Source organism: Schistocerca serialis, chromosome 8 (assembly GCF_023864345.2).
Source record: "Schistocerca serialis cubense isolate TAMUIC-IGC-003099 chromosome 8, iqSchSeri2.2, whole genome shotgun sequence".
Lineage (NCBI taxonomy): Eukaryota > Metazoa > Arthropoda > Insecta > Orthoptera > Acrididae > Schistocerca > Schistocerca serialis.
In genome coordinates this window covers 399,961,543-399,989,455 of record NC_064645.1, presented here as the reverse complement: position 1 = coordinate 399,989,455, position 27,913 = coordinate 399,961,543, and the positions used below count along the sequence as shown (strand labels likewise).

Here is a 27,913-nt window from a genome sequence, read left to right as displayed (position 1 = left end):
AGGTTCGCGGAGAGTCTCAGATGTCAGCAGGGGAGGGGGGCGGAGGGGGGGGGGGGGGAGAGTGTCGTCCGCGTGTGGCACCATCCACCTAAGAGGGGTTGACGTAAATATCACGCGTAAGTAATTGACGAAAAGGCGTGGTAGCGCGATCGGTGCTCGACTTCACTGTGCTTCACTGTGGACGGTTTGTAAGAACTTCCAGAAGTCCAGGCGTGATTTGTCGCCATCATTATACATGTAGGTGATCGTCCACCCCTTGACCAATACAATAGCATGAATTTTGGTGGCGGGGAAATAAGTATTGTCAGGATGGATAAAAGTTCATGGGTCAGTTGAATCCGGCGGAACACAGGGGTAACAGGCAACGAACTGTCGACCAAGTTTCCAGACGTCAGTGTTGGCAGCACAAGTCAGTTGGTGGACATCGTCATCCATGAGATGGCAAATGGAACAAAGTGGGGAATCCGTTAGTGCGATGGCGTGAAGACATTGATTCGTGGTGAATTTTCCACATGCGACGTGGTACAAAGTTGCCCGGACGTTGGAGGGAACGAAAAGCTGGTGGATATGACGTCAAACCGTGGGCCACCGAGTCGATAGGTGTCTGAGTTCGATGTTGTTGCTGGATGTGTAACGAAGCAGTGGGGTGTAAAAATCTTTAAGTCGAGGAGAACACGTGTCTGGTAAGTGTGTGTGAGCATAACTGAAATCGACGATGAAATCAAAAATGTGCATCAGATGGTGCTTGAAGTGTCCGACTCATACTGGTGGCGTTATGGTAGCGGGCATAAGAATTTCCAGCAAGCTGCGCGTAACGGAAGGGCCCCCGTTCCACTGCTTCTGCGTGGTGGACATGAATAAGGACGCCGGTCGGAGTCGCACATTGACAGCGGGAGAACCTGTTCGATGTGGACCATTCTGGACGCCACATGTTGATTGAGGTATTGGACACTCTGTAAAGAATGGAGTCGGCGGAGGAGATTTTGTCGCACCGCCGTGATAATTTGGAGTACACTCCGAAAATTGATGGCAGCGGAGCGGCTCACGGTGAAGATGAAAATGATATCAAGGTATCGTAGTTTCTGTTCCCATAGGAGAGGTGCTAAGTCGTTTTGTGAGAGGCCGCGTCCAATGGACCAATGGACATAGCCGTGGATTTAGCCACATTCATGTTACTGCCCGCTGCAGCTGATATCAAAACAAGCACCCTTTGTCCCTTCGTGTTTTATTCCGTGAGCGGACCAAGAGGAGGACGTCGCCCGCATACGCACGACACCGAAACCTGTGCTGTCGCAAAGTTAGATCAGAAAGGTGGCTCGTCACACTCCCGATGAGTGGCTCCAGATTTATGGCATAGAGTATCGTCGAAAGTGGGCAACCTTGCCTTATAGAACGCCGGATGTCACTGGTCCCTCCACACGGCCATGGACCTGAATCAGCGATTCGGCGGTGCCGTAAAGGCGCCGGATCACATCGATAAAGGCGGGTGGAAAACCCATTCGGCTCATTACGGAGAACAGAAAACGATGCCGCTCCTTGTTGAATGCGCTGTCAAAGTCAATGGCAACCACCGCGGCGCGGAGTCTGCACTCCGCTCGCAGTGCAATTAAATCACGACGTTCTCCTGTGCCCGTTTGTATGTTAATTGAACCTCCTGGAGATGTCCGTTCCGGGGATAGAGTTCCAGGCGGGATTTGCGGCATCGCGTCGCCAGGAGTCGTGTAAATATTTTATAGTCTGCGCTAAGCAGAGTCAGGGGACGGTAAAGTGCTGTCGTCACTCCCGGTGTCGGTTTGTGGATCGGTATAATAATTTCCGTGACAAGGGACGGCGGTACGGCGTTCCCCATCGTCATCAGTTCATGAAACATCGCCGTCCACCGTGATGCCCTTAGCGCGAGGAAAGCGCGATAAAATTCTATCGGCAGTCCGTCGACACCAGGTGACTTACTCAGAGCACTTTTGTTGATCGCACCGTGGACTTCGTCGCGAATAACTGGCTCCATCACCTCGTCCGCTTCCTCGATGGCGAGGGTGCGAGTTACGTGTGGTAACACAAACTCCTCAGCGTGGTTGATGGTAGTCTCCTCCTGGTATCTTGTGCGATAGGGGCTTATAGAGGCATTGACGATTTCGGCCTGGCAACGGGTGCAGATCTCGGTGATGAGTCGTTGTCGTCGGTGTTTCCTATCGGAGGTGATAAGATGCATGGTGGGATGTTCTTGTTCCGCCGAATCTTGACGTCGGGTCCGCACCATCGCCCCCTGCAGTCTACGGCGTGTCAACATTACAATTTGTGCCTTAATCCAGCTGTGTTGACTCTGTGTTTCGGGGGTGGGCGGCTAGTGTCCAGGCCGCGGAGGATGGTGTAGAAATAGCCGGTAGTGTGCCGGCGCCACGCAGCTACTTCCTTGCCATACCGAATCAAGGTACGTCGAATGGCAGGTTTGGCACATTCCAGCCACCAAGTCAAGGTTGTGCAGCATTTAGGTAAGTGACGCTCACAGGTGGCCCCTGTGTAGCCGTAACAAGTTGAAGACATTCGGGATCATGAGGAAGGGAGGTATTTAGCTTCCACGGTGCACGACTGCACCAGACCACTTGTTGCCGGAGGAGAATATTTCATATGTGGGCACAGTGGTCCGGAAAAAGCCAAGGGTCAAAGTTCTGCACCTTGGGCTACAGGTGTGAGTTCACGAGAGACGTTTATCCTAACAAGGCGGCTCACAGAGTGACTCGGCTGGTAAGTATGTCCAGGTGCGTCGCCGTGCCGATCTTCCCAAGTGACGTGGAGCAACAGATCCCGGACGACGAGGTGCAGTTCTTGACAGATGGCTACGTCACATCCCAGGTGGTCACCAGGAGAAGGATAAGTGTTATGAGGCGAGTTTTTTTAAGTAAGTAGCGTTTTGAAATTAAAGAAAGACGTGCTAAGATATCTCAATAATTTTATTTTTACATGAAGGACTGCACCTTAATTCACTTTTCTACATAATTTCCGTCAATATTGAGATACTTGTCATAACGTTGTACCAGTTTTTGAATACTCGCCTGACTTGTTAACCACTGCATCACCACTGTTTTGGCTTCGTCATCGTCTTGAAGACGCTGACCGCCCAGGTGTTCCTTCATGTGCAGGAGCAGATGGTAGTCACTGGGCGCAAGTTCGGGGCTGTACTGAGGATAATCTAGAGTTTCGCATCGAAAAGACGTGATGAGATCTTAGGTCTGATTCGTGACGGGCATTGTCCTGCAGCAAAACGATGCCCTTGCTCAACTTCCATGGACTGTTGTTTTGATTCTGGTGTGACTAGGCCACCCATGTTTGATCGCCCGTAAGAATTTAGCTTAAAGAATCATCACCGCCGTGATGGTACCGCTCAAGGAAACTCACTGCACTGTCTAAACGTTTGGTTTTGTGCACATCCGTTAACATCTTCGGTACCAAACGTGCGCACAATTTTCGGTAATTCAAGTGCTCGGTCTCAATGCCATACAAAACACTACGAGAAACATTAGGAAAGTCATCCCGCAAGGAGTAAATCGTAAAGCGTCTATTTTCTCTCACCTTATTGTCCACTTGCTGCACCAAACTTTCATTAACGACCGAAGGAAGCCCACTCCGTTGTCCATCATGCACATTTGTGCGGCCATCTTTAAATGCTCTCATCCACTTTCTTATCATTCCATCACTCATAATGTTTTCTCCATAAACTGCACAGATCTGACGATGAATATCGATCGTTTTCAGGCTTTTAGCACTAAGAAATCTTATAACAGCCCGTACTTCACAGTCGGCGGGACTCACGAGTATCGGAGGCATCTTAAACACTCAGTACACAATGTAAACAAGGAAGAATCAGACTGTAATGACGTCAGTGCGTAGATTAAGGTACAGGCTTTCATGTAAAAATGAAATTATTGAGAGTCTTTTTTTAATTTCAAACCGGTACTTACTTAAAAAACACGCCTCGTATATCCCGCGACGTCTGTAACTGTGGCCAAGTGTACTTCCTGTAGTACTGCGATGTCGACGTCCGATGCCCATATCATCTCTCGCAGCAGTTAACGGAGCAGCTAATGGTGTTGATGTTGATCGTCGCTACCCAGTAGGTTTGTAGTCGTACCCCGCCGTGGAGAGGGAAGTGGGGCGAGCCAACGGCGAGTCGTGCCGTATGCCACCTGACGACGTTGTCGGCGACGTAACTAGACTTCCGTCTGGGGTAACTCAGTTCCCGGCGTGTGGTTCCGGCCTTCGTTGACGTCGTCACTCCACAACGTTCAAGGCGCTGTCGTTGTGATATTCTAACGTTCCACTTCGTTCGGAGGAGCGGAGGACGTCTCGGCGGCAGTTGCAACGATGGAGTCCAGTGGTTGAGGAGCTCCTGGGCGAGCCAGCAGAGTAGGCACCGGCACAGCCACAGCCGGCGTCATGTTGTCGTCATTCGTGTATTCGTGCAATTTCTCTGCGGCTTCGTCGAGCCGAACAGCCTCTGGAGCCCCAGGAGGATGTGATCTGTCTCATTAAGAGACGGTACGGCGCCTCCCTTGCGCCTTTTAGGTGACAGTTGTGCCCGTGTCCGTCCCTCTGTGTCGGAAGACAGGAAGCAGTGGTGGCGGTCTGGGAGGAAGGCCATCGTGGGAACGATAAGTGAACTGGCGTCCATACCATCGGTCGGATGTGTAGAGGTGGCGGAGTGGCGTCAGATTGTGAGCGCGACTCGTCGACCACGGTGGTATTCGTAGCAGAAGGAGGGTCACCGGTACATGGTCCAACGGACGGCGGCCAGTGGGAGGAGAAGAGAGCGCCGATGCGTAGGTGATCGGCAAAACAGTCGTCAGAGTCGTCTGGCAGTTGGGTCATTCGTCGCTAAAGACACTCAGATTTGAGGTGGTTTTCTTTCAAGCACCTGGAACAGGTCTTGGGTTGGCCGTCGTATGTGACGACCGCGCGGCAACCGCTGATTTGCGGGGGGTACGTTTGGAATTGCGGCCAGCGTTCGACAGTGTGGTCATGTTCAGTACCATAGAGGCGGAAAGTCGCGATAACTTCTTCCGCCAAGAGCTCGAACGGGAGTTCGAAGACTCGTATGGTGCGCATTCCCAAGACTGCCGCACCGACATTTCCGTCCCCGTGGCAAAAGCGTAGTCCGTGTTTGAAGTCACGAAGTGTTCTTTCGCACAACGCGTCTTTGACGAATTTGGCTTACAACGTACTGCTTAATAAGGACAAATGGATGCCCAAGATGTCGGAAGTAGGGATCTTAGCAACGTCGCGTAGGAAGCGTTCCACTTCCAAGGCCTTTGGTTTGAGTACCATGAAGTTTCCGACTTTGATAAAGTTCGGATTGTAGGCTATCGCGATTTCGGTTTATCGTATCGCGACATTGCTGCTCGCGTTGGTCGAGATCCAATTACTGTTTGCAGAATATGGAATAGGGGGTTCAGGAGGGTAATACGGAACGCCGTGCTGGATCCCAACGGCCTCGTATCACTACCAGTCGAGATGACAGGCATCTTATCCGCATGGCTGTAACGGATCGTGCAGCGACGTCTCGATCCCTGCGTCAACACATGGGGACCTTTGCAAGACAACAACCATCTGCAAGAACAGTTTGACGACGTTTGCAGCAGCATGGACTATCAGCTCGCAGACCATGGATCCGGTTAGCCTTGACGCTACATCACATACAGGAGCGCCTGCGATGGTGTACTCAACGACGAACCTGGGTGCACGAATGGCAGAACGTCATTGAATCCAGGTTCTGTTTACAGCACCATGATGGTCGCATCCATGTTTGGCGACATCGCGGTGAACGCACATTGGAAGCGTGTATTCGTCATCGCCATACTGGCGTATCACCCGGCGTGATGGTATGGGGTGCCAATGGTTACACGTCTCGGTCACCTATTGTTTGCATTGACGGCACTTTGAACAGTGGAAGTTACATTTCAGATGTGTTACGACCCGTGGCTCTACCCTACATTCGATCCCTGCGAAACCCTACATTTCAGCAGGATAATGCACGACCGCATGTTGCAGGTCCTGTACGGGCCTTCCTGGATACAGAAAATGTTCGACTGCTGCCCTGGCCAGCACATTCTCCAGATCTCTCCCCAATTGAAAACGTCTGGTCAATGGTGGCCGATCAACTGGCTCGTCACAATACGCCAGTCACTACTCTTGATGAACTGTGGTATCGTGTTGAAGCTGCATGGGCAGCTGTACATGTACACGCCATGCAAGCTCTGTTTGACTCAATGCCCAGGCGTATCAAGGCCGTTATTACTGCCAGAGGTGGTTGTTCTGGGTACTGATTTCTCAGGATCTATTTACCCAATCTGCGTGAAAATGTAATCACATGTCAGTTCTAGCATAATATATTTGTCCAATGAATACCTGTTTATCATCTGCATTTCTTCTTGGTGTAGCAATTTTAATGGCCAGTAGTGTATTTGTGCATCCTCACTGAAGAAGTTGGATTCATGGCCCAGTTGGGCGTATCAGTTATATGAATACGTGATGTTTCTTCCTTCGGACATGTACCAAAGAACAGACGCTACGCATTGATATAATTGCTTGGTGTGCGGGGCATTCGGATGTGCCAGTGCTTGATATTGGTTCAAATGGTTCACATGGATCTGAGCACTATGGGACTTAACATCTGAGGTCATCAGTCCTGTGGACCTTAGAACTACTTAAGCCTGACTAACCTAAGGACATCACACACATCCATGCCAGAGGCAGGATTCGAACCTGCGATCGTAGCGGTCGCGTGGTTCCAGACTGAAGCGTCTAGAACCGCTCGGCCACAACGGCCGACGCTCGGTACTGGACTGCGTGCAATCATAAGGGCAGGAATGCTCGTCTTTATGGTTCCGGTCCACCGCGTCTGACCAACAGGAGGGAGCGTCTTCTTATCCTGGCCAAAGCACATCGAAACCTCTCCACATCTGCGCCTGCCGTCCCAGAACAAATAATAGCTTCCCGTCATATTCTGTGTCATCCGCGTCATTGGTCGGAGACTAATGGTAGCCGGACTAGGGAATTGGTGTCCGATGCGTAGGCTACACTTAACACCACAACAAAAACGGCAGCAATTAATGCATTGCAGGGCTCGCAGCGCAATATATATCACAGCATGATACTTTGCATAACGAATAATTCTGTTATCTGGTAAAAGGATTATTGATTCTGTACAAAGAGAATACACACCCCAAACAACAATCAACAAACCCGAAAATAAGACTCAATCGAGAAAATCAACCAAAAGAGATGGCCAGATACGTACTTATCATCTGCATGAAATTTCGAATAAAATAAATGACACATTAAAATATACGGCGGTTAAATTAACATTAAGAACAACAAACAATTTGCTTGCTGGTGTGGCCGAGCGGTTCTAGGCGCTTCAGTCTGGAACCGCGCGACCGCTACAGTCACAGGTTTGAATCCTGCCTCGGGCATGGATGTGTGTGATGTCCTTAGGTTAGTTAGATTTAAGTAGTTCTACGTTCTAGAGGACTGATGACCTCAGATGTTGAGTCCCATATTGCGCAGAGCCATTTGAACCATTTGAACAAACAATTTAAACAGAAAAATCCTTTCAGGAAAAACCACCTTACGAAATTACCCATATCCAGGAGTGTATAAAATCACCTACGATATCCGTGAAAAATTTTACGTAGCACAAACAGGGAGAAATTTCACCATTAGATATAGAGAACAGACAAGACATATTAACAGCAACCAATCTCACTTCTTCCTACACATAAAAAGGCAGAATCATACAGCAGAAAACATAGAAACTCCGCTCCAAATATTACACAAGCTTCCGAAAAGGATCACTATGATTTTTTAGAAGAATTTGAAATGTACATGCACACCGTAAAATATTGTAAACGAATAGACAGATCTAACACACGAACACTACCTCTAAGAAATTATTGTCCTTCTAAAACGGTAAATCATATAGCATCAAAACCTCAGGATTACATATTTAACGACTACAGACGACAATATAATCATGACTTATGATAAGTACGAATACAAACAAACTTCAGACACACAGCACATATCCAATAGCTGCCAAACTTCATGTCCGCTATCAAAATTAAGTTAAGTAAATAACGTTTCAAATCAGATAAAGACAGCAGAGAACGACAACACAAAGGTGCAGTACGTACGAACGTCAAGAAATCCTAGATGTAATAAAATAGTCAAACATCTCTTACTTAAACTACTACCAAATAGATGATATCTATACTGTTCATATTAATTGGACGTTGTGGTACAAAATAACACTGACGCCGAAATAAGCCTAAGATATAGAATCAATCAACATTTCAGCATCTAATTTGAACTGTTCCTTATACAAAATGTCATAGAAGCGGCTGCATTTGCCGTAGTGTCGTTACTGGGAAGTATGGACTTCTGATAAATGGCGTCACATTGTGTTCAACAATGGATAGCGGTTCTGCACTACCCCGTATGTTCATAGTCGACGAGCACAGCGCGGACCCGAGGAGAATCCCGGGTCTTCCAGTTATTTTGAGGGGCACGGATGTGTTGCTTCTGTCATCGAGGTGCGAGGAGCCATCGGGTATGACTCCAGGTCACGGCTGACAGTGGGTGAGTCCAGTCCGGCGGTGCAACGGTACGTCATGGACATCCTTCGTCCACGTGATACCTCTCATGCGACAGTGTAATGGTGCCCTTTTTCAACAGATCAATGAACGTCCACAAGTGGTAGGTATTTCTGCGAATTGTCTGTGTCGTATCGAGACACACCATTGGTCAGCATCATCCCCAGCTCGATCCCTGATCCCTGGGATCAGATTGGGCGTCAACACCGTGCCAGTGCCAATACCCACAATATCGAGGACCATTTACATCAGATGTGGGGCAGCTTGATTCAGGGCAGGATAAAACGGATTTCAACACCCTTCCCAACCGAATAATTGCATACTTCCAAGCCAGAGAGGGTGCTAAGTAATACTGATAAGTCGGCCGAAACTGCAAAGTTCACCGAAAATTTGATTTGATGTTGATTTGCTGAAAATAACATAACAACCTGTGAAGTGTCATTTTGTTTCCTTCTCCTGCGTACTTCACTTTTTTGTCACGCCCTATCTTGTTATTTAAAAGGGCTCATCAGAAAAGACGCTAAACTGGACCGTGTGCTATTTTTACAATTTCGCGCAGATTATATGTGACTTCGGCAATGAACGTTACGGTAAATAATCGAGTGCGCGCTTCGGCACATGTTATTAGTCTGATAGCTAGTTTCAAATCTGAGCTCACTCCGTCGTAGAGCTGATGCTTTATCATGCCTGCATACCTCAGGCCGTGGCTAAATGACATTTCTTGACACGAGTGCGGATTAAGAGTATTGCTCTGAATTTTGAAAATTACAATACAAGGGCAAAACCTTACGTAAAACAGCAGTTCAACCGATTCTTGATAACTGTTCGCCAGTCTTGGACACCTATGGAGTAGGGCTGAGAAAGTAGAGATTCAGTACAAACCTTCGTAATTTGTCAAGCGTTCGTTTAGCCAGCATGAGGGTGTCACAGAGGTGTTCAAAGAACTGGAGTGGGAGGCGTTGCAATAAAGGATAGTATTACAGAACTCCTAGAGTCCCCATTTCATAAAGAGTGAAGCAACTGTGCCGTGATACAGATGGCACAACTGGAGGTCCCCGCTTGCTCGTCAAGTGCTGCTAAAGTCACAAGCACTTCAGTTGTTCCGTGCGAGAGGGCACCCATAACATAGAGTGTGGGCCGCAGCTAGCGCCTTGGGCGCCGATGAGCGGCTGGTGGAAGTGCACTGGGAAAGCGAGACGAACAAGGCGCCTGGGGCAGCGATGTGAGAAGGCCGAGTCAGCGCTGGGGAGGACGATTCGCTGCCAGTGGTGGGTCGTGCGGGGGAATGACGAAAGGGGCAGCCCGGTGGCGGGCGAACACAACGAACGCGGAACCAGCTGGACGCATGGATGCTGTTATTTTATTTCCTGTTATCTGCAGCAGTCACGTATGCCATTGTACTTTGTTGAGCGGTGCTTAAGACGTAGCCTAACTTGTCCTTCTGCTGATACCGCTATTTAAGTTGACAACTATGTGGTCTGATGATTTTACATATTGGTATTTTTATTCCGCGTTGATGAGATGATCATTTCGGTTTTTGAACTCCGCCTTATGCAAAACACTATGTTTTTCTTTCCCTATGTACCCAGATATTTTTCTGTGAGTCTCGATTTAGTTCATTGAGCATATTATTCGAATTTCATGATTTTTTTCTATTTTCGACCTAAAAACTATAAAATACGCATTTTTTAAATCTTGCTTCGATTATTCACTCCGCCACACACCGTTGGGTGGCTTGCGGAGTATCAATGTAGATGTAGAAATTACATTAATTGTGAAAGTGGATTTGTACAGGTCGTCATGTTTTTGTGCGTGTACAAATCCCCTCTTGGTTCAAATGGCTCTGAGCACTATGGGACTTATCTTCTGAGGTCATCAGTCCCCTAGAACTTAGAACTACTTAAACCTAACTAATCTAAGGACATCACACACATCCATGCCCGAGGCAGGATTCGAACCTGCGACCGTAGCGGTCGCGTGGTTCCAAACTGAAGCACCTAGAACCGGCAAAATCCTCTCTCACTATTAATGTAGTTTCAGATGAGCAAACAAAACAAAATTAAAAAGGCACATGTAAAAGTTCTTAGGCTTCACCGGGAAGAGCAACCACGAACTACGTATAATGTTTTTAGAGAAATAAATTGAAGCCGCAGAAGATGACACGTAGGTGTCGAAACATGTTTGGGTAAATATAGAAAGAAGTATATTGTATTCTGAAGGGCGTGGAGTTAAAAAACTGAAATTTGATTCGCAAACTCAGAAGGAACATCAACAGGAGCTTCCATCATCAGTACAATTACTTGATCACATTAGCTGAGAAAACCCATGCTACACCAATGGTATCTTTTACTAGTAGGGTCTGTGGGCAAATTAAATTCCATAGTGACACTTTCGAAGTTGTAAATTATAAGTGCTTCCAACAGTATTGCTTCTTTGAATTTTGTAAATTTGTTATTTTTCATTGTCATTCTGTGTGTAAGATTATTTAACCCGAAGTGGTTGGGAGGCTGTGAACTACGCATGCAAACGAACTGAATATGGCAAATTCCTGCAATTAATTGCTAGATAACATATCAACCTGTTCTCATTTGCCGCTTCAGTTTGCGTATAAACAGATTTGTAACTTTAGTTGTGCATAGGACGTCGTGAGTTGCTGTTGAAACAAGTATGAGATTGCTGGGGTTTGTTAAATCCGAACACACCACTATCGAACTGTAAGACGAAACACTCAAGGCACCCATTTGAGTGCATATTTGTGAGTATTTTGCGTACGATTTGTATTTGATTGTATAATTAAGAGCAAATATTATTACAGTTGGATCATTATAGGCGTGAATGGGACCAAGTGCGAGTATTCATTGATAACTTACTTGATGAGGACCAATTGATTCTAATGGTGGAGATAAGTAAGCTGCTGTTATTGTCAGTGATCACAAAACGCCAAAGTAAGAAGGAGATGAAAATTATAAAGACGAGGTCAGTGGTAGTTATGATCTGGGAAAAAAACCACTAAGTGGAGAAATGAATTGTGCCAGTAAAAAGAAATTAGATGGTCAATCATGAAAATGCTTTTAGCATAATGAATGCCTTGTAGTACTGTCTATGTATATAAGGTATTTTGGTAATTGTAAGCCGCGCAGGATTAGCCGAGCGGTCTAGGGCGCTGCAGTCATCGCTTTTGCGGCTGGTCCCGGCAGAGGTTCGAGTCCTCCCTCGGGCATGGGTGTGTGTGTTCGTGCGTAGGATAATTTAGGTTAAGTAGTGTGTATGCTTAGGGACTGTTGACCTTAGCAGTTAAGTCCCATAAGATTTCACACACATTTGAACATTTTTGGTAATTGTAACCTCTGTTATTTCAATACAATAGCTTCGGACAGCAAACATTAATTTCAATATTGTATGATTCAATATCTGTAATTGGCTTGTGACTACTAATTAATGAATAAAATTCCGTTTTATTGTTGTCACTACGTATTAATAACATTAGTCCATAGTAATAATTTACAGCTGATTAAATCATTAAATTCGAAGTTAAAATATTCAATACATGTAAGAAACTACATAGGATGTAGTACATCTACATCTATATCTACATTTATACTCCGCAATCCACCCAACGGTGTGTGGCAGAGGGCACTTTACGTGCCACTGTCATTGTCTCCGTTTCCTGTTCCACTCGCGACTGGTTCGCGGGAAGAACGACTGCCGGAAAGCCTCCGTGCGCGCTCGAATCTCTCTAATTTTACATTCGTGATCTCCTCGGGAGGTACAAGTAGGAGGGAGCAATATATTCGATACCTCATCCAGAAACGCACTCTCTCAAAACCTGGACAGCAAGCTACACCGCGATGCAGAGCGTCCCTCTTGCAGAGTCTGCCACTGGAGTTTGCTAAACATCTCCGTAACGCTATCACGGTTACCAAATAACACTGTGACGAAACACGCCGCTCTTCTTTGGATCTTCTCTATCTCCTCCGTCAACGCGATCTGGTACGGATCCCACACTGATGAGCAATACTCAAGTATAGGTCGAACGAGTGTTATGTAAGCCACCTCCTTTGTTGGTGGACTACATTTTCTAATGACTCTCCCAATGAATCTCAACCTGGCACCCGCCTTACCAACAATTAATTTTATATGATCATAGCACTTCAAATCGTTCCGTTCGCACATTCCCAAATATTTTACAGAAGTAAATGCTACCAGTGTTTGTACCGCTATCATATAATCACACAATAAAGGATCCTTCTTTCTATGTATTCGCAATAGACTATATTTGTCTATGTTAATGGTCAGTTGCCGCTCCCTGCACCAAGTGCCTATCCGCTGCAGATCTTCCTGTATTTCCCTGCAATTATCTAATGCTGCAACTTCTCTGTATACTACAGCATCATCCGCGAAAAGCCGCATGGAACTTCCGACGGTATCTACTGGGTCATTTATATCACACGTTGGGTAAGAATTCCAGGCCACACCGCTGCCGGGTTAAAGGGTCATTTGAGTTGTTGTTTACAGGTATAGTATTAGCAAGAGTTAAACTATAATGAAATTATGTTCTAACAATTCCGAATCTTTCCAATCTACAGTTCCGACGCCGCTGCATACCTACCAAAACCCACTGCTTCCTCCAACATACACTTCACGCAATCATCACAACTATAAAATTCTAAAAATTCGAGCCCACATAGAGGGTTACCGACACTATACGTCCACGTTAACAACCAGCGGCTGGAGTAGGCAGTGGGAGAATGATACCTGTGCACCGTGTACCCTCCGCCACACATTGTATCCATCAGAGTACAGAAATAGATGTAGAACCCGAATGGATCACGAGCTGTCTTTGGCAAAGACAGTCGATAAGAACATTATCCCCAGTTCTAGCCTCGGTGCCGCAAATGGGTTCAAAGGAGTAGGAACTCTGAGTAGATTCAGTACTCACATCGACGACGACTCCCGGCAACTGGAAGATCTGGGCCGGCGGCGTGTCCCTGGGCACGAAGCGGTAGAACTCGCGGCCGTCCTTGTACCACTTGACCGAGTAGAGCGACTCGCCCTCCAGGTCGTAGTGGCACTCGAGGCGCGCGTTCTGGTGCAGCACCGTGTGCATCGGGATCCTCACCTCCACCAGCCGCAGGCTCCAGCCCCCTGCAACAAAAACCACTCACTCACTGACGATCAGGCTTCACAGTTACTGACAGACAAACACATACACGGTGTATAACTAAACTACTGGCCATTAAAATTGCTACACCCAGAAGAAATGCAGATGATAAACAGGTATTCATTGGACAAATATATTATACTAGAACTGACATGTGATTACATTTTCACGCAATTTGGGTGCACAGATCCTGAGAAATCAGTTCCCAGAACAACCACCTCTGGCCGAAATAACGACCTTGATACGCCTGGGCATTGAGTCAAACACAGCTTGGATGGCGTGTACAGATACAGCTGCCCACAGACGTTTTAGTTGGTGAGAGATCTCGAGAACGTGCTGGCCACAGCAGCAGTCGAACATTTTCTGCATCCAGGAAGGCCCGTACAGGACCTGCAACATGCGGTCGTGCATTATCCTGCTGAAATGTAGGGTTTCGCAAGGATCGATTGAAGGGTAGAGCCACGGGTCGTAATACATCTGAAGTGTAACGTCCACTGTTCAAAGTGCCGTCAATGAAACAAGAGGTGACCGAAACGTGTAACCGATGGCACACCATACCATCACGCCGAGTGATACGCCAGTATGGCGATGACTAATAAATGCTTCCAATGTGCGTTCACCCCGATGTCGGCAAACTCGAAAGCGACCATCATGATGCTCTGAACAGAACCTAGATTCATTCGAAGAAATTACGTTTTGCCATTCGTGCACCCAGGTTCGTCGTTGAGTACACCATCGCAGGCGCTCATGTGTATGAAGCAGCGTCAAGGTAACCGCAGCCATGGTCTCCGAGCTGATAGTCCATGCTACTGCAAACGTCGTCGAACTGTTCGTGCAGATTGTTGTTGTCTTGCAAAGATCCCCATCTGTTGACTCAGGGATCGAGACGTGGCGGCACGATCCGTTACAGCCATGCGGATAGAATGCCTGTCATCTCGACTGCTAGTGATACGAGGCCGTTGGGATGCAGCACGGCGTTCCGTATTACCCTCCTGAACACATCGATTTCATATTCTGCTAACAGTCATTGGATCTAGACCAACGCGAGCAGCAATGTCAAGATACGATAAACCGCAATCGCGATAGGCTACAATCCGACCTTTATCAAAGTCGCGTTTCTCCTCCTTACACGATGCATCACAACAACGTTTCACCATGCAACGCTGGTCAACTGCGGTTTGTGTATGAGAAATCGGTTGGAAACTTTCCTCATGTCAGCACGTTGTAGGTGTCGCCACCGGCACCAACCTTGTGTGAATGCTCTGAAAAGCTAATCAGTTGCATATCACAGCATCTTCTTACTGTTGGTTAAATTTCGCGTCTGTAGCACGTCATCTTCGTGGTGTAGCAATTTTAATGGCCAGTAGTGTATTAATACCGGAAAGTCATACGGAAGAATTACAAATGTAATGTATTGCGAATACATAGAAAGAAGGATCCTTTATTGTATGATTATATGATAGCGGAACAAACACTGGTAGCAGTTACTTCTGTAAAATATCTGGGAGTATGCGTGCGGAACGATTTGAAGTGGAATGATCATATAAAATTAATTGTTGGTAAGGCGGGTACCAGGTTGAGATTCATTGGGAGAGTGCTTAGAAAATGTAGTGGCTTACAAAACACTCGTTCGACCTAAACTTGAGTATTGCTCATCAGAGTGGGATCCGTACCAAATCGTTTTGACGGAGGAGATAGAGAAGATCCAAAGAAGAGCGGCGCGTTTCGTCACAGGGTTATTTGGTAACCGTGATAGCGTTACGGAGATGTTTAATAAACTCAAGTGGCAGACTCTGCAAGAGGGGCGCTCTGCATCGCGGTGTAGCTTGCTCGCCAGGTTTCGAGAGGGTGCGTTTCTGGATGAGGTATCGAATATATTGCTTTCCCCTACTTATACCTCCCGAGGAGATCACGGATGTAAAATTAAAAAGATTAGAGCGCGCACGGAGGCTTTCAGACAGTCGTTCTTCCCGCGAACCATACGCGACTGGAACAGGAAAGGGAGGTAATGACAGTGGCACGTAAAGTGCCCTCTGCCACACACCGTTGGGTGGCTTGCGGAGTATAAATGTAGATGTAGATAGATGTAGAAGGTATAGGTTAACGGAAGTACGAGGTCCGTTCTGCAGTAAACGCAACATGTTTACCCCGGCTAATATCGCTTTAGAAAATGCTGAGTTTGTTGTGGACATCGTAGAATATTTCTACTTCAGCCCCTATAGTTGTATGAAGTTTCGATAGGTGGCGGCGCTGTATGTAGCGTTCTACCTGACATCTCAGCAGAGAGGTGTCGTAGAGTTCCTTTTGGCGGAAAAGCAGTGCATCGCAAACATTCCGAGGCACTTTCAGAATGTATTCATAGACCTGTCAGTGAACAAAAGCAGGGTGAGCCGTTGGGCGTGGCGTATGTCATCAGCGCAGCAAGGTAGCCGAAACCTGTTCGGTCTCCCGTATGGCAGCCGGCCACAAACAGCTGTGGCTCCTGAAATATTGGAAGGTGCGGACGCTTTCATTGGAGCTGATCGACGGATAAAAACCAAACATCTCGCTGCAAAACTGAAAGTCTCTGTTGGGAGTGGTCACAAAAGTTCCCTGGACTCTGCTTCCCCATCTACTCTAAAGCGCGGAACCCTCATCTTCCGACTTCCATCTGTTGGGCAAAATGAAGGATGAGCCCAGTGGGAAGAAGTTCGTGGATGATTGGGGGTAGGGTTATTGACGCAGCAAGTCGTTGGCTTCCACGTCGACTACTAGCGTGCTACCATATGGGCATGTAGTCTCTCCCACTAAGGTGCCATCAAGCTGTCGCATTCAACGGAGATTATGTGAAAAAGTAGGATTTCGTCGCCAGAAGAGTAGGGAATAATCTAGCATGTGGGAATTCTGAATGAAACTAACTTACTCTTAGAAAAAATATTAGTATTACTTATTCAATGAACCTCGTAAAAATGTCTCAGTAAACAAGGGTCGATAAAGCAGATGTTAGCAACTGCGAAAGAGTGAAAGCGAGCCCGCTGACCGAAACATTATGACCACTGTCCAAAACGACAATGAATGATATGTGGTGCCGTTGCAGACACGTGACGCGAAAGGGAAAATATGCAAGGGCGAATAGGGAATCTTCTAGCGACAAAATGGGTCGCGAATGGGGAAATACACTGACACAAGAGACTTGAGAAAGAGTAAATTATTAGTGCCTCGTGCTTGGGAACGAGAATCTCAGAAATCGCGAAGCCGGTTGCTGTTCACATTCTGTTGTGGTAAACATCTATGGAAAGTGGATGAAGAACGGTGAAACCACGAGTAGGCGACAGGGTGTTGGACGTCATAGGAACGTAGATGTTAGAGAATTCTCCGCTCTGTGGCAGGGGGGGCACCGTGCTGGAGCAGGTGCAATTGGTTTCCACATTGAGAGCGATAACATCAATTATGATTAAAATTGCCAAGGGTTCATCGATATTGGTCGGTGAATGAATGCAAACGTGTCACCAGGTGGAATGAATCATGTTTTTTGTACCAGTATATCGTTAGCAGTATTCAGATAGGCTGTCATCCAAGCGAACAACAGCTCGAAAAATGCACAACGCCATGGATGAAGGCCAGTGGATGCAGTATTGTGCTATGGGGGAGATTTAGTTGGACTTCCACGGGATGAGTGGAAGCAATCGAGGTCACCAAGAGAGCTGTGGACTGTATAAACACAACTGTGGACCACCAGATCTCGTCGACAGAATGATCCAGCAGGGTAACTGTTCGTATCAGCAGCTCAGGTCATGCTGTAAGTATGAAAGAGAAAGCACATTTATGTCTTGCACACAGAATTTGCTTCACACAAATCCGATGGAAAATTTCTAAGTCAATATAGGCCGCCAACTGCGCAAATACAAACCAGGTACCGTTATTTGCGATAACTGTGGGTAGATATTTGGTGCTGCATATCTGTGGAAAAATATCAACTAACTGTCGAAACCTTACCATTCACAATCGCTGCTGTATTGCATTCCAAAGCTGGACCAACACACTACTAAGGAGCTCATAACGTGAATGAAGTTTTCGTTCTGTAACGGAGTGTGCACTAATATGAAACTTATTGGTATACTAAAATTGTGTGCCAGACAAAGACTATAAGTCTGGACCCTTTCCTTTCGCCGGAGAGTGATCTGCCAACTGAGCTATCCAAGCACGACTCATAACCCGTCCTTACAGCTTTGCTTTTACCTGTACTACGTCTCCTACCTTCCAAACTTCATAGCAGATCTCCTGCGAATGTAAGTAAATGTGAAATTTTCGATTAAGTATTTATCTAATTGAGCACAAATATCACACAGGGTCTGTGCAGTTCAATACTTCTTTAGCACGTTGAATATTACACTTTTACTGTACGCTTGTTTATATTATAGGAGTAGGTCGTCCATTAGCCACCCTCGTGTAAACATACTACACTAGCCTCTGCAGACAGTTATGAATTATTTCAAACATTGCTGGATCATCATATACATTATGTGATCAAAAGTATCAGGACATCTGACTGAAAATGACTTACAAGTTCGTGGCACCCTCCATCGGTAATGCTGGAATTCAATATGGTGTTGGCCCACTCTTAGCCTTGATGACAACTTCTACTCTCGCAGGCATATGTTCAATCTGGTGCTAGAAGGTTTCTTGCGGAATTGCAGTCCATTATTCATCGAGTACTTCACTGAGGGGAGGTACCGACGGTGGTCGGGGAGGCCTGAAATGAAGTCGGGTATCGAAAACATTCCAAAGGTGTTCTATAGGATTCAGGTCAGGACTCGGTGCAGGCCGGTCCATTACACGGATGTGATAGTCTGGTAACCACTCCGCCACAGGCTGTGCATTATGAACAGGTGCTCGATCGCGTTGAAAGATACAGTCGCTATCCCGGTATTGCTCTTCAACATTGGGAAGGAAGAAGGTGCTTCAAACATCAATGTAGGCCTGTGCAGTGATAGTGCCACGCAAAACAACGAGGGCTGCAAGCCCCTCCATGAAGAACACGACCACACCATAACACTACCACCTCCGAATTTTACTATTGGCACTACACACGCTGACAGATGACGTTCACCGGGCATTCGCTATACCAACACTCTCTGCTAGCTGATCGCCACATTGTGTACCATGAGTTGTCACTCCAAGCAACGTTTTCCCACTGTTCTGTCATCCAAGGTTTACGCTCCTTACACCAAGCGAAGCGTCGTTTGGCATTTAGCGGCGTGGTGTGGCTTATGAGCAGCCGCTCGATCATGAAATCTAAGTTTTCCCACCTCCCGCCTAACTGTCCCAGTACTTGCAGTGGATCGTGATGCAGATTGGAATTCCTGTGTGATGGTCTGGATAGATGTCTGCCTATTACACATTATGACCCTTTTTAACTGTCGGTGGTCCCTGTCAGTCAACAGACGAGGTCGGCCTGTATGCTTCTGTGCTGTACGTGTCCCTTCAGGTTTCCACTTGACTATCACATCAGAAACCGTGGACATAGGGATGTTTAGGAGTGTAGAAATCTCGCGTACAGACGTATGGCACAAGTGACACCCAATCACCTGACCACGTTCAAAGGCCGTGAGTTCCGCGGAGCACCCCATTGTGCTCTCTCACTGTGTCTAATGACTACTGAGGCCCCTGATATGGAGTGCCTGGCAGCAGATGGCAGCACAATTTACCTAATATGAGCCGGCCGCTGTGGCCGAGCGGTTCTAGGCGCTTCAGCCCGGAACCGCACTGCTGCTACGGCCGCAAGTTCGAATCCTGCCTCGGATACGGCTGTGTGTGATGTCCTTAGGTTAGTTAGGTTTAAGAAGTTCTAAGTCTAGGTGACTGATGACCTCAGATGTTGAGTTGCATAGTGTTTAGAGCAATTTTGAATCTAATATGAAAAAAATATGTTTTTGTGGTTGTCCGAATACTTTTGATCGCACAGTGTAAATGTTGATAAAAATGTAAAATCTGCTGCTCCAGTTCTTCAACCTCATGAACATCACTGTTCTACACTTCATTTTTGAGTTGACACCAGACATAAAAAACCATATTTTTAAAGTCAGTTGATCTAGGTGGCCAGGGTACATGCCCTTCTCAACTCATCGGTTTTAGACTATATTGGCGCGCTGCATATCTCTCATCATGAGCAAAATGTGTCGGTGCACTATCGCGTATCTACTACAATTCTCAACCATGGACAGTGAGAGATTTTAGAGCCTAAGTGGATGGGGAATTAATTGAGAAGCTTACATTTCAAATAGATTTATACTGTCTAGGATAGTGGTCGTCAAACTTGCGTGCTCAAGAGCCAATGACGACATCGTGGGGAGCCACCTCGGGCCGCATATATAGGTAGCTTATTGTTGATATTTGTAACCTACATAAGTTAGCACCTGATTACCCACAAAAGACTAGCTACAATAAGGGAATGATATATTGTTCGCCGGCCTCCACTACTGATCGTTAAAATTCGCACCATTCGGAATGCTTCCTGTCTAGTGTTCTGTTTGATGGTTGTCACCCACAGCGACCCTAAAGTTGAAACAGGGTGATTCCCCGACGAACTGTTCTTGTGTTTGTGTGAGTGGATGATTATTTAATTGAAACAGTATTTGTACTTACATTTAAATTCGTTATGCCGTAAGGAGCATGATCAGAGATATTTATTAAATGCTATGATGTCATTCTTCTTCTGCTCATTGCGCTGTAGTCAACAGCCTCAACCTAATTTCATATCTCTTGTTACACATAAGTACGGCATTGCGTCCACGAATCGATAAGTCACAATCTACACGACAGAAGCGGATCGGTACGATCGGGTACGCCATTCAGTTGTCAGGACTGCAAGACAAACAATAAAACCTTCCCCCTCTCTCATCCTCTATCCCCGCAGTGTCCGCGTTAGTTACCTCTCTGCCACAGAAGTAGGCGGTTAATTTTACTTAGCTCGCGACCGAATCCTCCAGCCTCAATTAAAACTAAGCACATCTCAAAATATTACTCTCTCTTGAAATATTATTACGGGAATGGAACGGGAAAACTACACTGTTAGGAAGCTCTTAAAGTCAGATGATATTTTTGGATTCGGCTGTTAGCTGCTAGATGCATCCTACGCACATCAAAATAAGTTTTTCATCACCCCGGATCGAAGAGTGCCAGAAGACAGACGTTGACTGTGGATATTGTATCACAGAAACAGTCCCATTGACTGTTCAGAGATGTCATTAAACACGCCCTAAGATGTAAGCACCCACGCATGGGCAGCGCCTGTCAGACGGAGGGGTCCGACAGCCGATCAGTTCCAGGAAGGAAGAACACGGCTCATGTTGTCTATAGTTCAACCACTCCTAGACGGTCAATACCGTGGTTTGATAGCGTCCGCATTGTTACTTTGTGCTAGGAAGGACTCTCAACAAGGGAAGTGTCCAGGCGTCTCGGATGAATCAAAGCGACGTTATTCGGACATGGAGGAATACAGGGAAACAGGTACTATCGATAACACGACTCGCTCAGGTCGCCCAAGGGCTACTAACGCAGTGGATGACGTCCATGGCGAGGTCCATCTTTGCAACCACGACACCATGAAGCGCGGTATAGATGAGCTCAACAACATGCCGAATGGACCGCTAAGGATTGGCATCACTTTCTCTTCTCCGATGAGTGTCGTATATGCCTTCAACCAGATAATCGTCGGAGCCGTGTTTGGAGGCAACCCGGTCAGGCTGAACGCCTTAGACACACTGTCCAGCGAGTGCAGAAAGGTGGAGTTTCCCTGCTGTTTTGGGGTGGCATTATGTGGGGCCGACGTACGCCGCTGGTGGTCATGGACGGCGCCGTAACGGCTGTACGATACGAGAATGCCATCCTCTGACCGATAGTGCAACCATTTCGGCAGCATATTGGCGAGGAGGCATTCGTCTTCATGGACAACAATTCGCACCCCAATCGTGCACATCTTGTGAATGACTTCCTGCAGGATAACGACATCGCTCGACTAGAGTGCCCAGCATGTTCTCCAGACATGAATCCAATCGGACATGCCTGGCATAGATTTAATAGGGCTGTTAATGGATGATGTGACCCATCAACCACTCTGATGAATCTACGCCTAATCGCCATTGAGAACTGGGATAATCTGGACGAACAGTGCCTTGATGAACTTGTGGATAGTATGCCACGACGAATATAGGCATGCATCAATGAAATAGGACGTGCTACTGGGTGTTAGAGGTACCGGTGTCTACAGCAGTGTGGGTCGCCACCTCCGAAGGTGTCGCTGTATGGTGGTACAACATGCAATGTGTGGTTTTCATGAGCAATACAAAGAGCGGCAATGATGTTTATGCTGATTTTTATTCCAAATTCCTGTACAGTTATCGGAACTCTCGGAACCGAGGTGATACAAAACTTTTTTTGATTTGTCTATAATGAAACACGGTTGCGAAGATCACCACCTGTGTAGGTGGCGCTGTTAAGTACCGCTGGCCGCACGAATACTTGGTTCAAGTCGAACGCGACCCGCGGGTCGGCATTTGATGAGCACTGCTCTAGGTCATTATCTTATTCTAACCTCAGTGATGGACTGAAACCACACATTCGCAACTGTCTCTTAAACGGCTCTTTGCAGGGCGACTTTGACTGGAAAGCTTTTGTTGTTTTAAATACTATACATTCAGCGTATTTAATTTAGGAATGTTCTAACTCACCACGATATTTTTGCACCAATCTTTCTCGGTCTTGTTTCATTAGGTGTAAAAGGTGACTCAGGCGTCCAAGAACTTACACCGTCGTCAGCCTCACATGCTCACTGCCGAAACCAATGCTGTGTGAGTAACTTACAGGCAACGGTCTACTGAGTCAGGATATAGACCCGAAAATTATCACATAATCAGTCTAGTGCCATATACATTAAAATAACTATTATAAATAATCTAGACGGTAATGGAAGGGAAAGGTGAAAGCAGATGAAAACCTCTTCTACTGAGTGACCACTTGGTCTTACTCAGTAAACAGCAGCGCCACTGTTCTCCTATATCAGTACTGAGTCCTCCGGTCCGACTGGTCGTTTTTGTTCACACGTCGGTGCTGCTGCGACACCTTGTGCAGCACGGGTCCTAGTATGAGCGTCGAATATGATATTTGTGATGGGCCGTCCTTCTTAAAAAAATAGAAATATAGTAATGAAATTACTGATTTAGCACTGCGAATTCAGTTTAATAAAGACCAGGACAATTCTTAGTTGATTTTCGTGACGAAGATCGTATGGAAATTGCCCAACAAAGCTGAAAACCGAAAGAAAAGTGTTGGCTAAACATTTCAAACTTTGCACGTAAAAAAATGTTTACGTGAGACTAAAGAGTGCGGCTCTACTTCTTCTCTGTATGTTCTTTTCTTCCTACGTGCCAAATAAAATCGAAAATGACTTCCCTCGTTCAATAAATTTGATTTCTTCACTGTTGAAAGAATTTTCACTAAAACGTTTATTTATGCGCATTCTTATTTATGCGCTGTGTAGGCTGTTTCTCCGTCCAGGTATTGCAGAACCTAAATACTATTTTGCTTTGACAGATTTAGGCTCTCTTGTGAGCAGTGGGAATACTATCAGGTCCATAAGCTACCTTTGTAATGTGCTTTGAAGCCACAGAAAGCTATACATTAACAACTGAGAAGGTACAACAGCACAAAATCCATTACTATAACACGAGTGAGTGCGGCAAGGTTTATTCATAACGTCTAGCAATAGCAGACGACGGCATAGTCTTAGGTGTCAACGTACTTTCAGTCTGTACACGTAGCGTAATGAGGTTTCCAGAACTATAAACTCGGGACAGTCTAGCGATCATCGGCGTCACTGACTCACTGGCGACGTACTTGGCGGCTGTTTTAAATCCAGGCAAGTGCTCCGCACACACCGACAGTAGTCGATTTTGATCTGTCTAAAGCGTGCTTACGAGAGAAGTATTGCGGTTAGGAGAGAAAAGGGACTCGAGGGGCAAGTAGAAAAAAAATTGAGTCCCGCTTACTGGCCGTAGATGAGCCAACCGTGTCCGTCCGACCGCCGTGTCATCCTCTGCCAGTGTTGTCATGGGAAGAGGTACAGGTGGGCCTTGTGGTCAGCAGGCCGTTCTCCCGATCGTTGTCCGGTTTTCTGACCTTGGTACCGCTAATAGTCGCTTGAGTAACTCTTCAGTTGACATCACAGGGCTGAATACACCCGTACGAGTTCTCCCACCAGGAAAAATCCTTCACAATCCTGGGAATCGAAACTCTGTCTCCCACACGGCAGTCAGCTTCGTTGACCACTCAGGCACTGAAGAGGACATGGAGCAATTTTAGCACTGCGGTCAACAATATAAAACGAAAGACAATGAAATATGCATTCCATAGGCTGATTTGTAGAAGGATATACAGAACATAAAATCCCGTATGAGGCCTGCGATCATTTTTATGTTCATAATTGGCAACCAGGTCGACACTTTCATCGAGTTGTCAAGGCTGTGCATCTGGTTGGTTAGGAAGGACTTGAAGTTTGTGATGTCTGAAGATGGGTGTAATCCCGAAACGTGTAACATGTTCTAATAAGAGTCAATTGAACATCTCATGACTTTATTGCGATTTGTAGAAGGTTTTTAGTAATTCTGTATGGAATAAAACGTCTTTCTTTATTAACTAATATTTTATCGACTACAGGGATAAAAGTCTAACAGTAGTCTTTTTTGTGTCTTTGCACGGTGGGAAGGGCTCAGGAAGTAAGCAGCAGTTTCCGAGTGACATATGGGATGGTTTACTGCTCAAGGTAACAACATATGAAGGCTGATGCAACGGTATTGAAGTCTTTTCTGGATTTGGTGTCGACCCGGAGTGGTTCTGTCCTTCGGGCACGACTTGTGTCTGGTGGTGCTGAGTAATGCGCAGGTGGCGCGGTGATCGACGCTGTGGCGAGTGGAACGCGCCTGGCTCCCGGAGAGAATGGCACAGTCGGTAGTGCGATGAGCCGGCGGCGGTGTCGGCAGCCACCGGCGGCCTCTGGCGAAATAGCGCTCGATCAGCGGTGACTACATGCGATGTAGTGAGGCCCATTGGAAGGCGACAGCGATGTTTGCTCTGGGCGATGGCGGTGTCGGCTGCAGCTGGGAGGCACCGCTCGATCATTGGGGCCGCCCAGAGTACAGTGACAGCCACGGAGTGCGCTGGCGTAGACCCAATGAACCGGCGACGCCGTCGGTAGGTGTCGGGGACCGAGAGGAGCAACTCATTGGTCGATGGTGGCTGCCCGAGGAAGCAGCGATACCGAAGGGACGGCGAGGCGGACGATAATGCTTTGACTTGTAGACTTCGAGCAACCGGAGCAATTCCCCAGATCGGGAGAACCATATCTATATTGGTGGCTTTTCTTTCATTTATTCTTACGTAAGTCCCCACAAAGTGGTCAGTTTGACAGCGGATGAAAAGACTCTTCGGCCAGAGACTACATGTATTTAAAAGATGGGTAAATTATATAAAAAATTTGAAAATAACAGATTAGTTTTTAAAACACACATAAGGGAATGATAGTTACGATTTTACATTAAAACAAATAACAATAAACTAAGTTCAATAAAAACAATACCAGTCGCCGTTGTATAGGTTTATTTCTAGGCTGCCAGTGTCGACGTTACACTACGTCATCTTCAGTCCTAAACTGCTCCAATCCAGTACCCTCCGTGTTACAAATGTAGCAATGCCTTTAACTGGTCTCGTAAATAGCTTTTACAGGCATACGTGTTTGCTGGACAACAGTCCAACAGTTGCTGACTGTTGTCCAACGAGCAAGGATGATGCCATGTTGTAATGCTGATGCTGGTGATACACGAAAATAATAATGGAGGTGATGGAGGTGTAATGATGAATATGACAGTGCGGTCCTGTAGAAAAGCAGGTAGCGACAATTGGCAATCAAGGTGGAGCAAGGGTGAAAGATAAAATGGAGGTATCGCGTGAGATGGAGCATGTGATTAGGCTTAGGAATAGGGGTATATATCAGAACGGATTTCGTTGTTGGGGGCTGGGAGTTGTCTGAAACTGTTGCTGGCCTCGGCACGGCTTTTAAAGGAAGTAGTACTGATATGAACGTAATCACGTGACTTTGGCCGCAACGCTGCTATTATGGGTGGTGTATGGGCACATGTGTGCACACACGTGACCCCGGGTGAAGAAAATACCTCCGCACCGTTAACGGCGGTGGGGGCGCAGCAAGCTGGAACTTGGAGCCTTTAACGAGGAAACGCCTGCGGTCGAGCCGCTACACAACCCACACGACATGTTGGTAATGTTGGCGGTTGCAGGGGTCCGGTAAGGCGCCAGCTACAATAGTCTTTATTCAAACCAGACTCGAGTAGGCGGTATTGATACAAGAGGCCATAATCAGGAAAAAGTGTAAAGCAGGTTAGCTCATTAAGGCACAAATGAATTACAGACATTGGCTGCACGTGAGTATTGATGGAAGTCAAAGGGGAGAGTTCAAAATTTGTGGCGGACTATGATTCGAACCCAGGTCCCTGCTTACTAGGCCGTTCCTTTGACTATTAAGCCAGTCGGACACAATGTAATAGTAACTGCACGGAGTACCCTACTACGCCTCTCGTCAGACCCAAATTCTCAACTCATCCACAGACTACGAATGTTGCGCAGCTTGCTCATTATCCTCATTTCTAGCGGAATTTCGCCGATTATCGGAAGACTTCTAGCCTGTCGTGAATCTGTACTAAAGAGGTCATTGGCCGTCTCCGCCTTAACTATATGTACGTGGTGCCTGTTCTTCCGGACATGTCCGAAAGAATAGACCACACACACACACACACACACACACACACACACACACACACACACACACATATATATATATATATATATATATATATATATAAACTAGAAAATATGTACTTCTATGTGACAGTTTTGCACTGTCTGATCGTTGGTATCCGAACCCCATTTGTAATGTGGAATTGCCAGTAAGTGCCACGACAGGTGAATCCACCGGTATAAAGGAGGCAGGGACCATCAGCGCTGTCAGTACAGAGGGAGTAACAGGACAGTGGGTCGTCAGGAGAGAACTGTGAACTCTGACGTGGACTAGTCATTGAATGTCATCTGAGGAACACTCTATCAATAAAATTTCAACTCTTCTACAGCTTCTTAAGTCGACTGTTGGTGACTTGATTGAGAAGTGGAGTCGAGAAGGAGCAATAGAAGGTAAACAATGAAATCTAAACGAAGACCAGCCAAACCTTATGTACTGACGGACGGGTACAGTCGAACACTGCAGCATACGTATGTAAAAAGTCGCTTGAAACCAACGGAAGAAATAACTCGTCAGTTCAATTGTGCTACCAGCACAACGACTGTGCGTGGGGAGTTAAGGCCAGGTTCTCATTCAAAATAGTCGAAAATTCGAATTTTTATAGATTTTTTTTTTTTTTGAAAGTGTATCTATCTGGAATGTTGGGGCGAAAAGCTTTTTTAATCCGTATGCTACAAAAGCTTCTACAGCCCATTGTTCGAAGCAGTGTCACGGTCGCCGTGGCACACTCTCCGACGGAGACGCTCGGGTCGGGTAGAAAACTTGTTGCGCCATGGCGCACGTTCAGAAAATGATTTGTATTGCAGCATGCATGCAAACATATTAGCCGAAAAATTGCCGAAGAACCTATGCATGCTACCGAACGCAGCATATCCTGGTCAGCCAGATCGGATTTTCTGACCAAGAAGAACAAGACAGTTTCTCACCACGGATAATCTGTAGTAGAGGAAGGGTTGATATAAGGTCCTGGTGTTGCCGACAAAACGTAAGTAACGAAAACCCTCATTTCTTTGGTCAAATCTTGGTCGAAGTTGGTCAAAACATAAGTTTTGGTGAAACATATTGAATTATCCAGTTTGAATTTTCTAAATCTAACTTCAGATTCGTGTTCAGCAATATCAGAAATATACATAATAACAGGCAGTTTACGTAAATTCAAATATATCTATATATAATAAAATTTACACACACACACACACACACACACACACACATATATATATATATATATATATATAAGTTTCCCCTTAACATTAAATAGGTTTT

The 27,913-nt window shown here is 46.3% G+C and overlaps 1 protein-coding gene across 1 annotated transcript in view; it reads right to left on the bottom strand.

Moving 5' to 3' along the window:
• The window catches only part of LOC126417034 (uncharacterized), a 697,139-nt gene that overhangs the window by 313,130 nt on the left and 356,096 nt on the right, over positions 1–27,913 (bottom strand). The window contains exon 2 of the mRNA XM_050084926.1: positions 13,585–13,790. Coding sequence (XP_049940883.1) covers positions 13,585–13,790 — 206 coding nt within the window. The remainder of the gene's footprint in view (positions 1–13,584; positions 13,791–27,913) is intronic.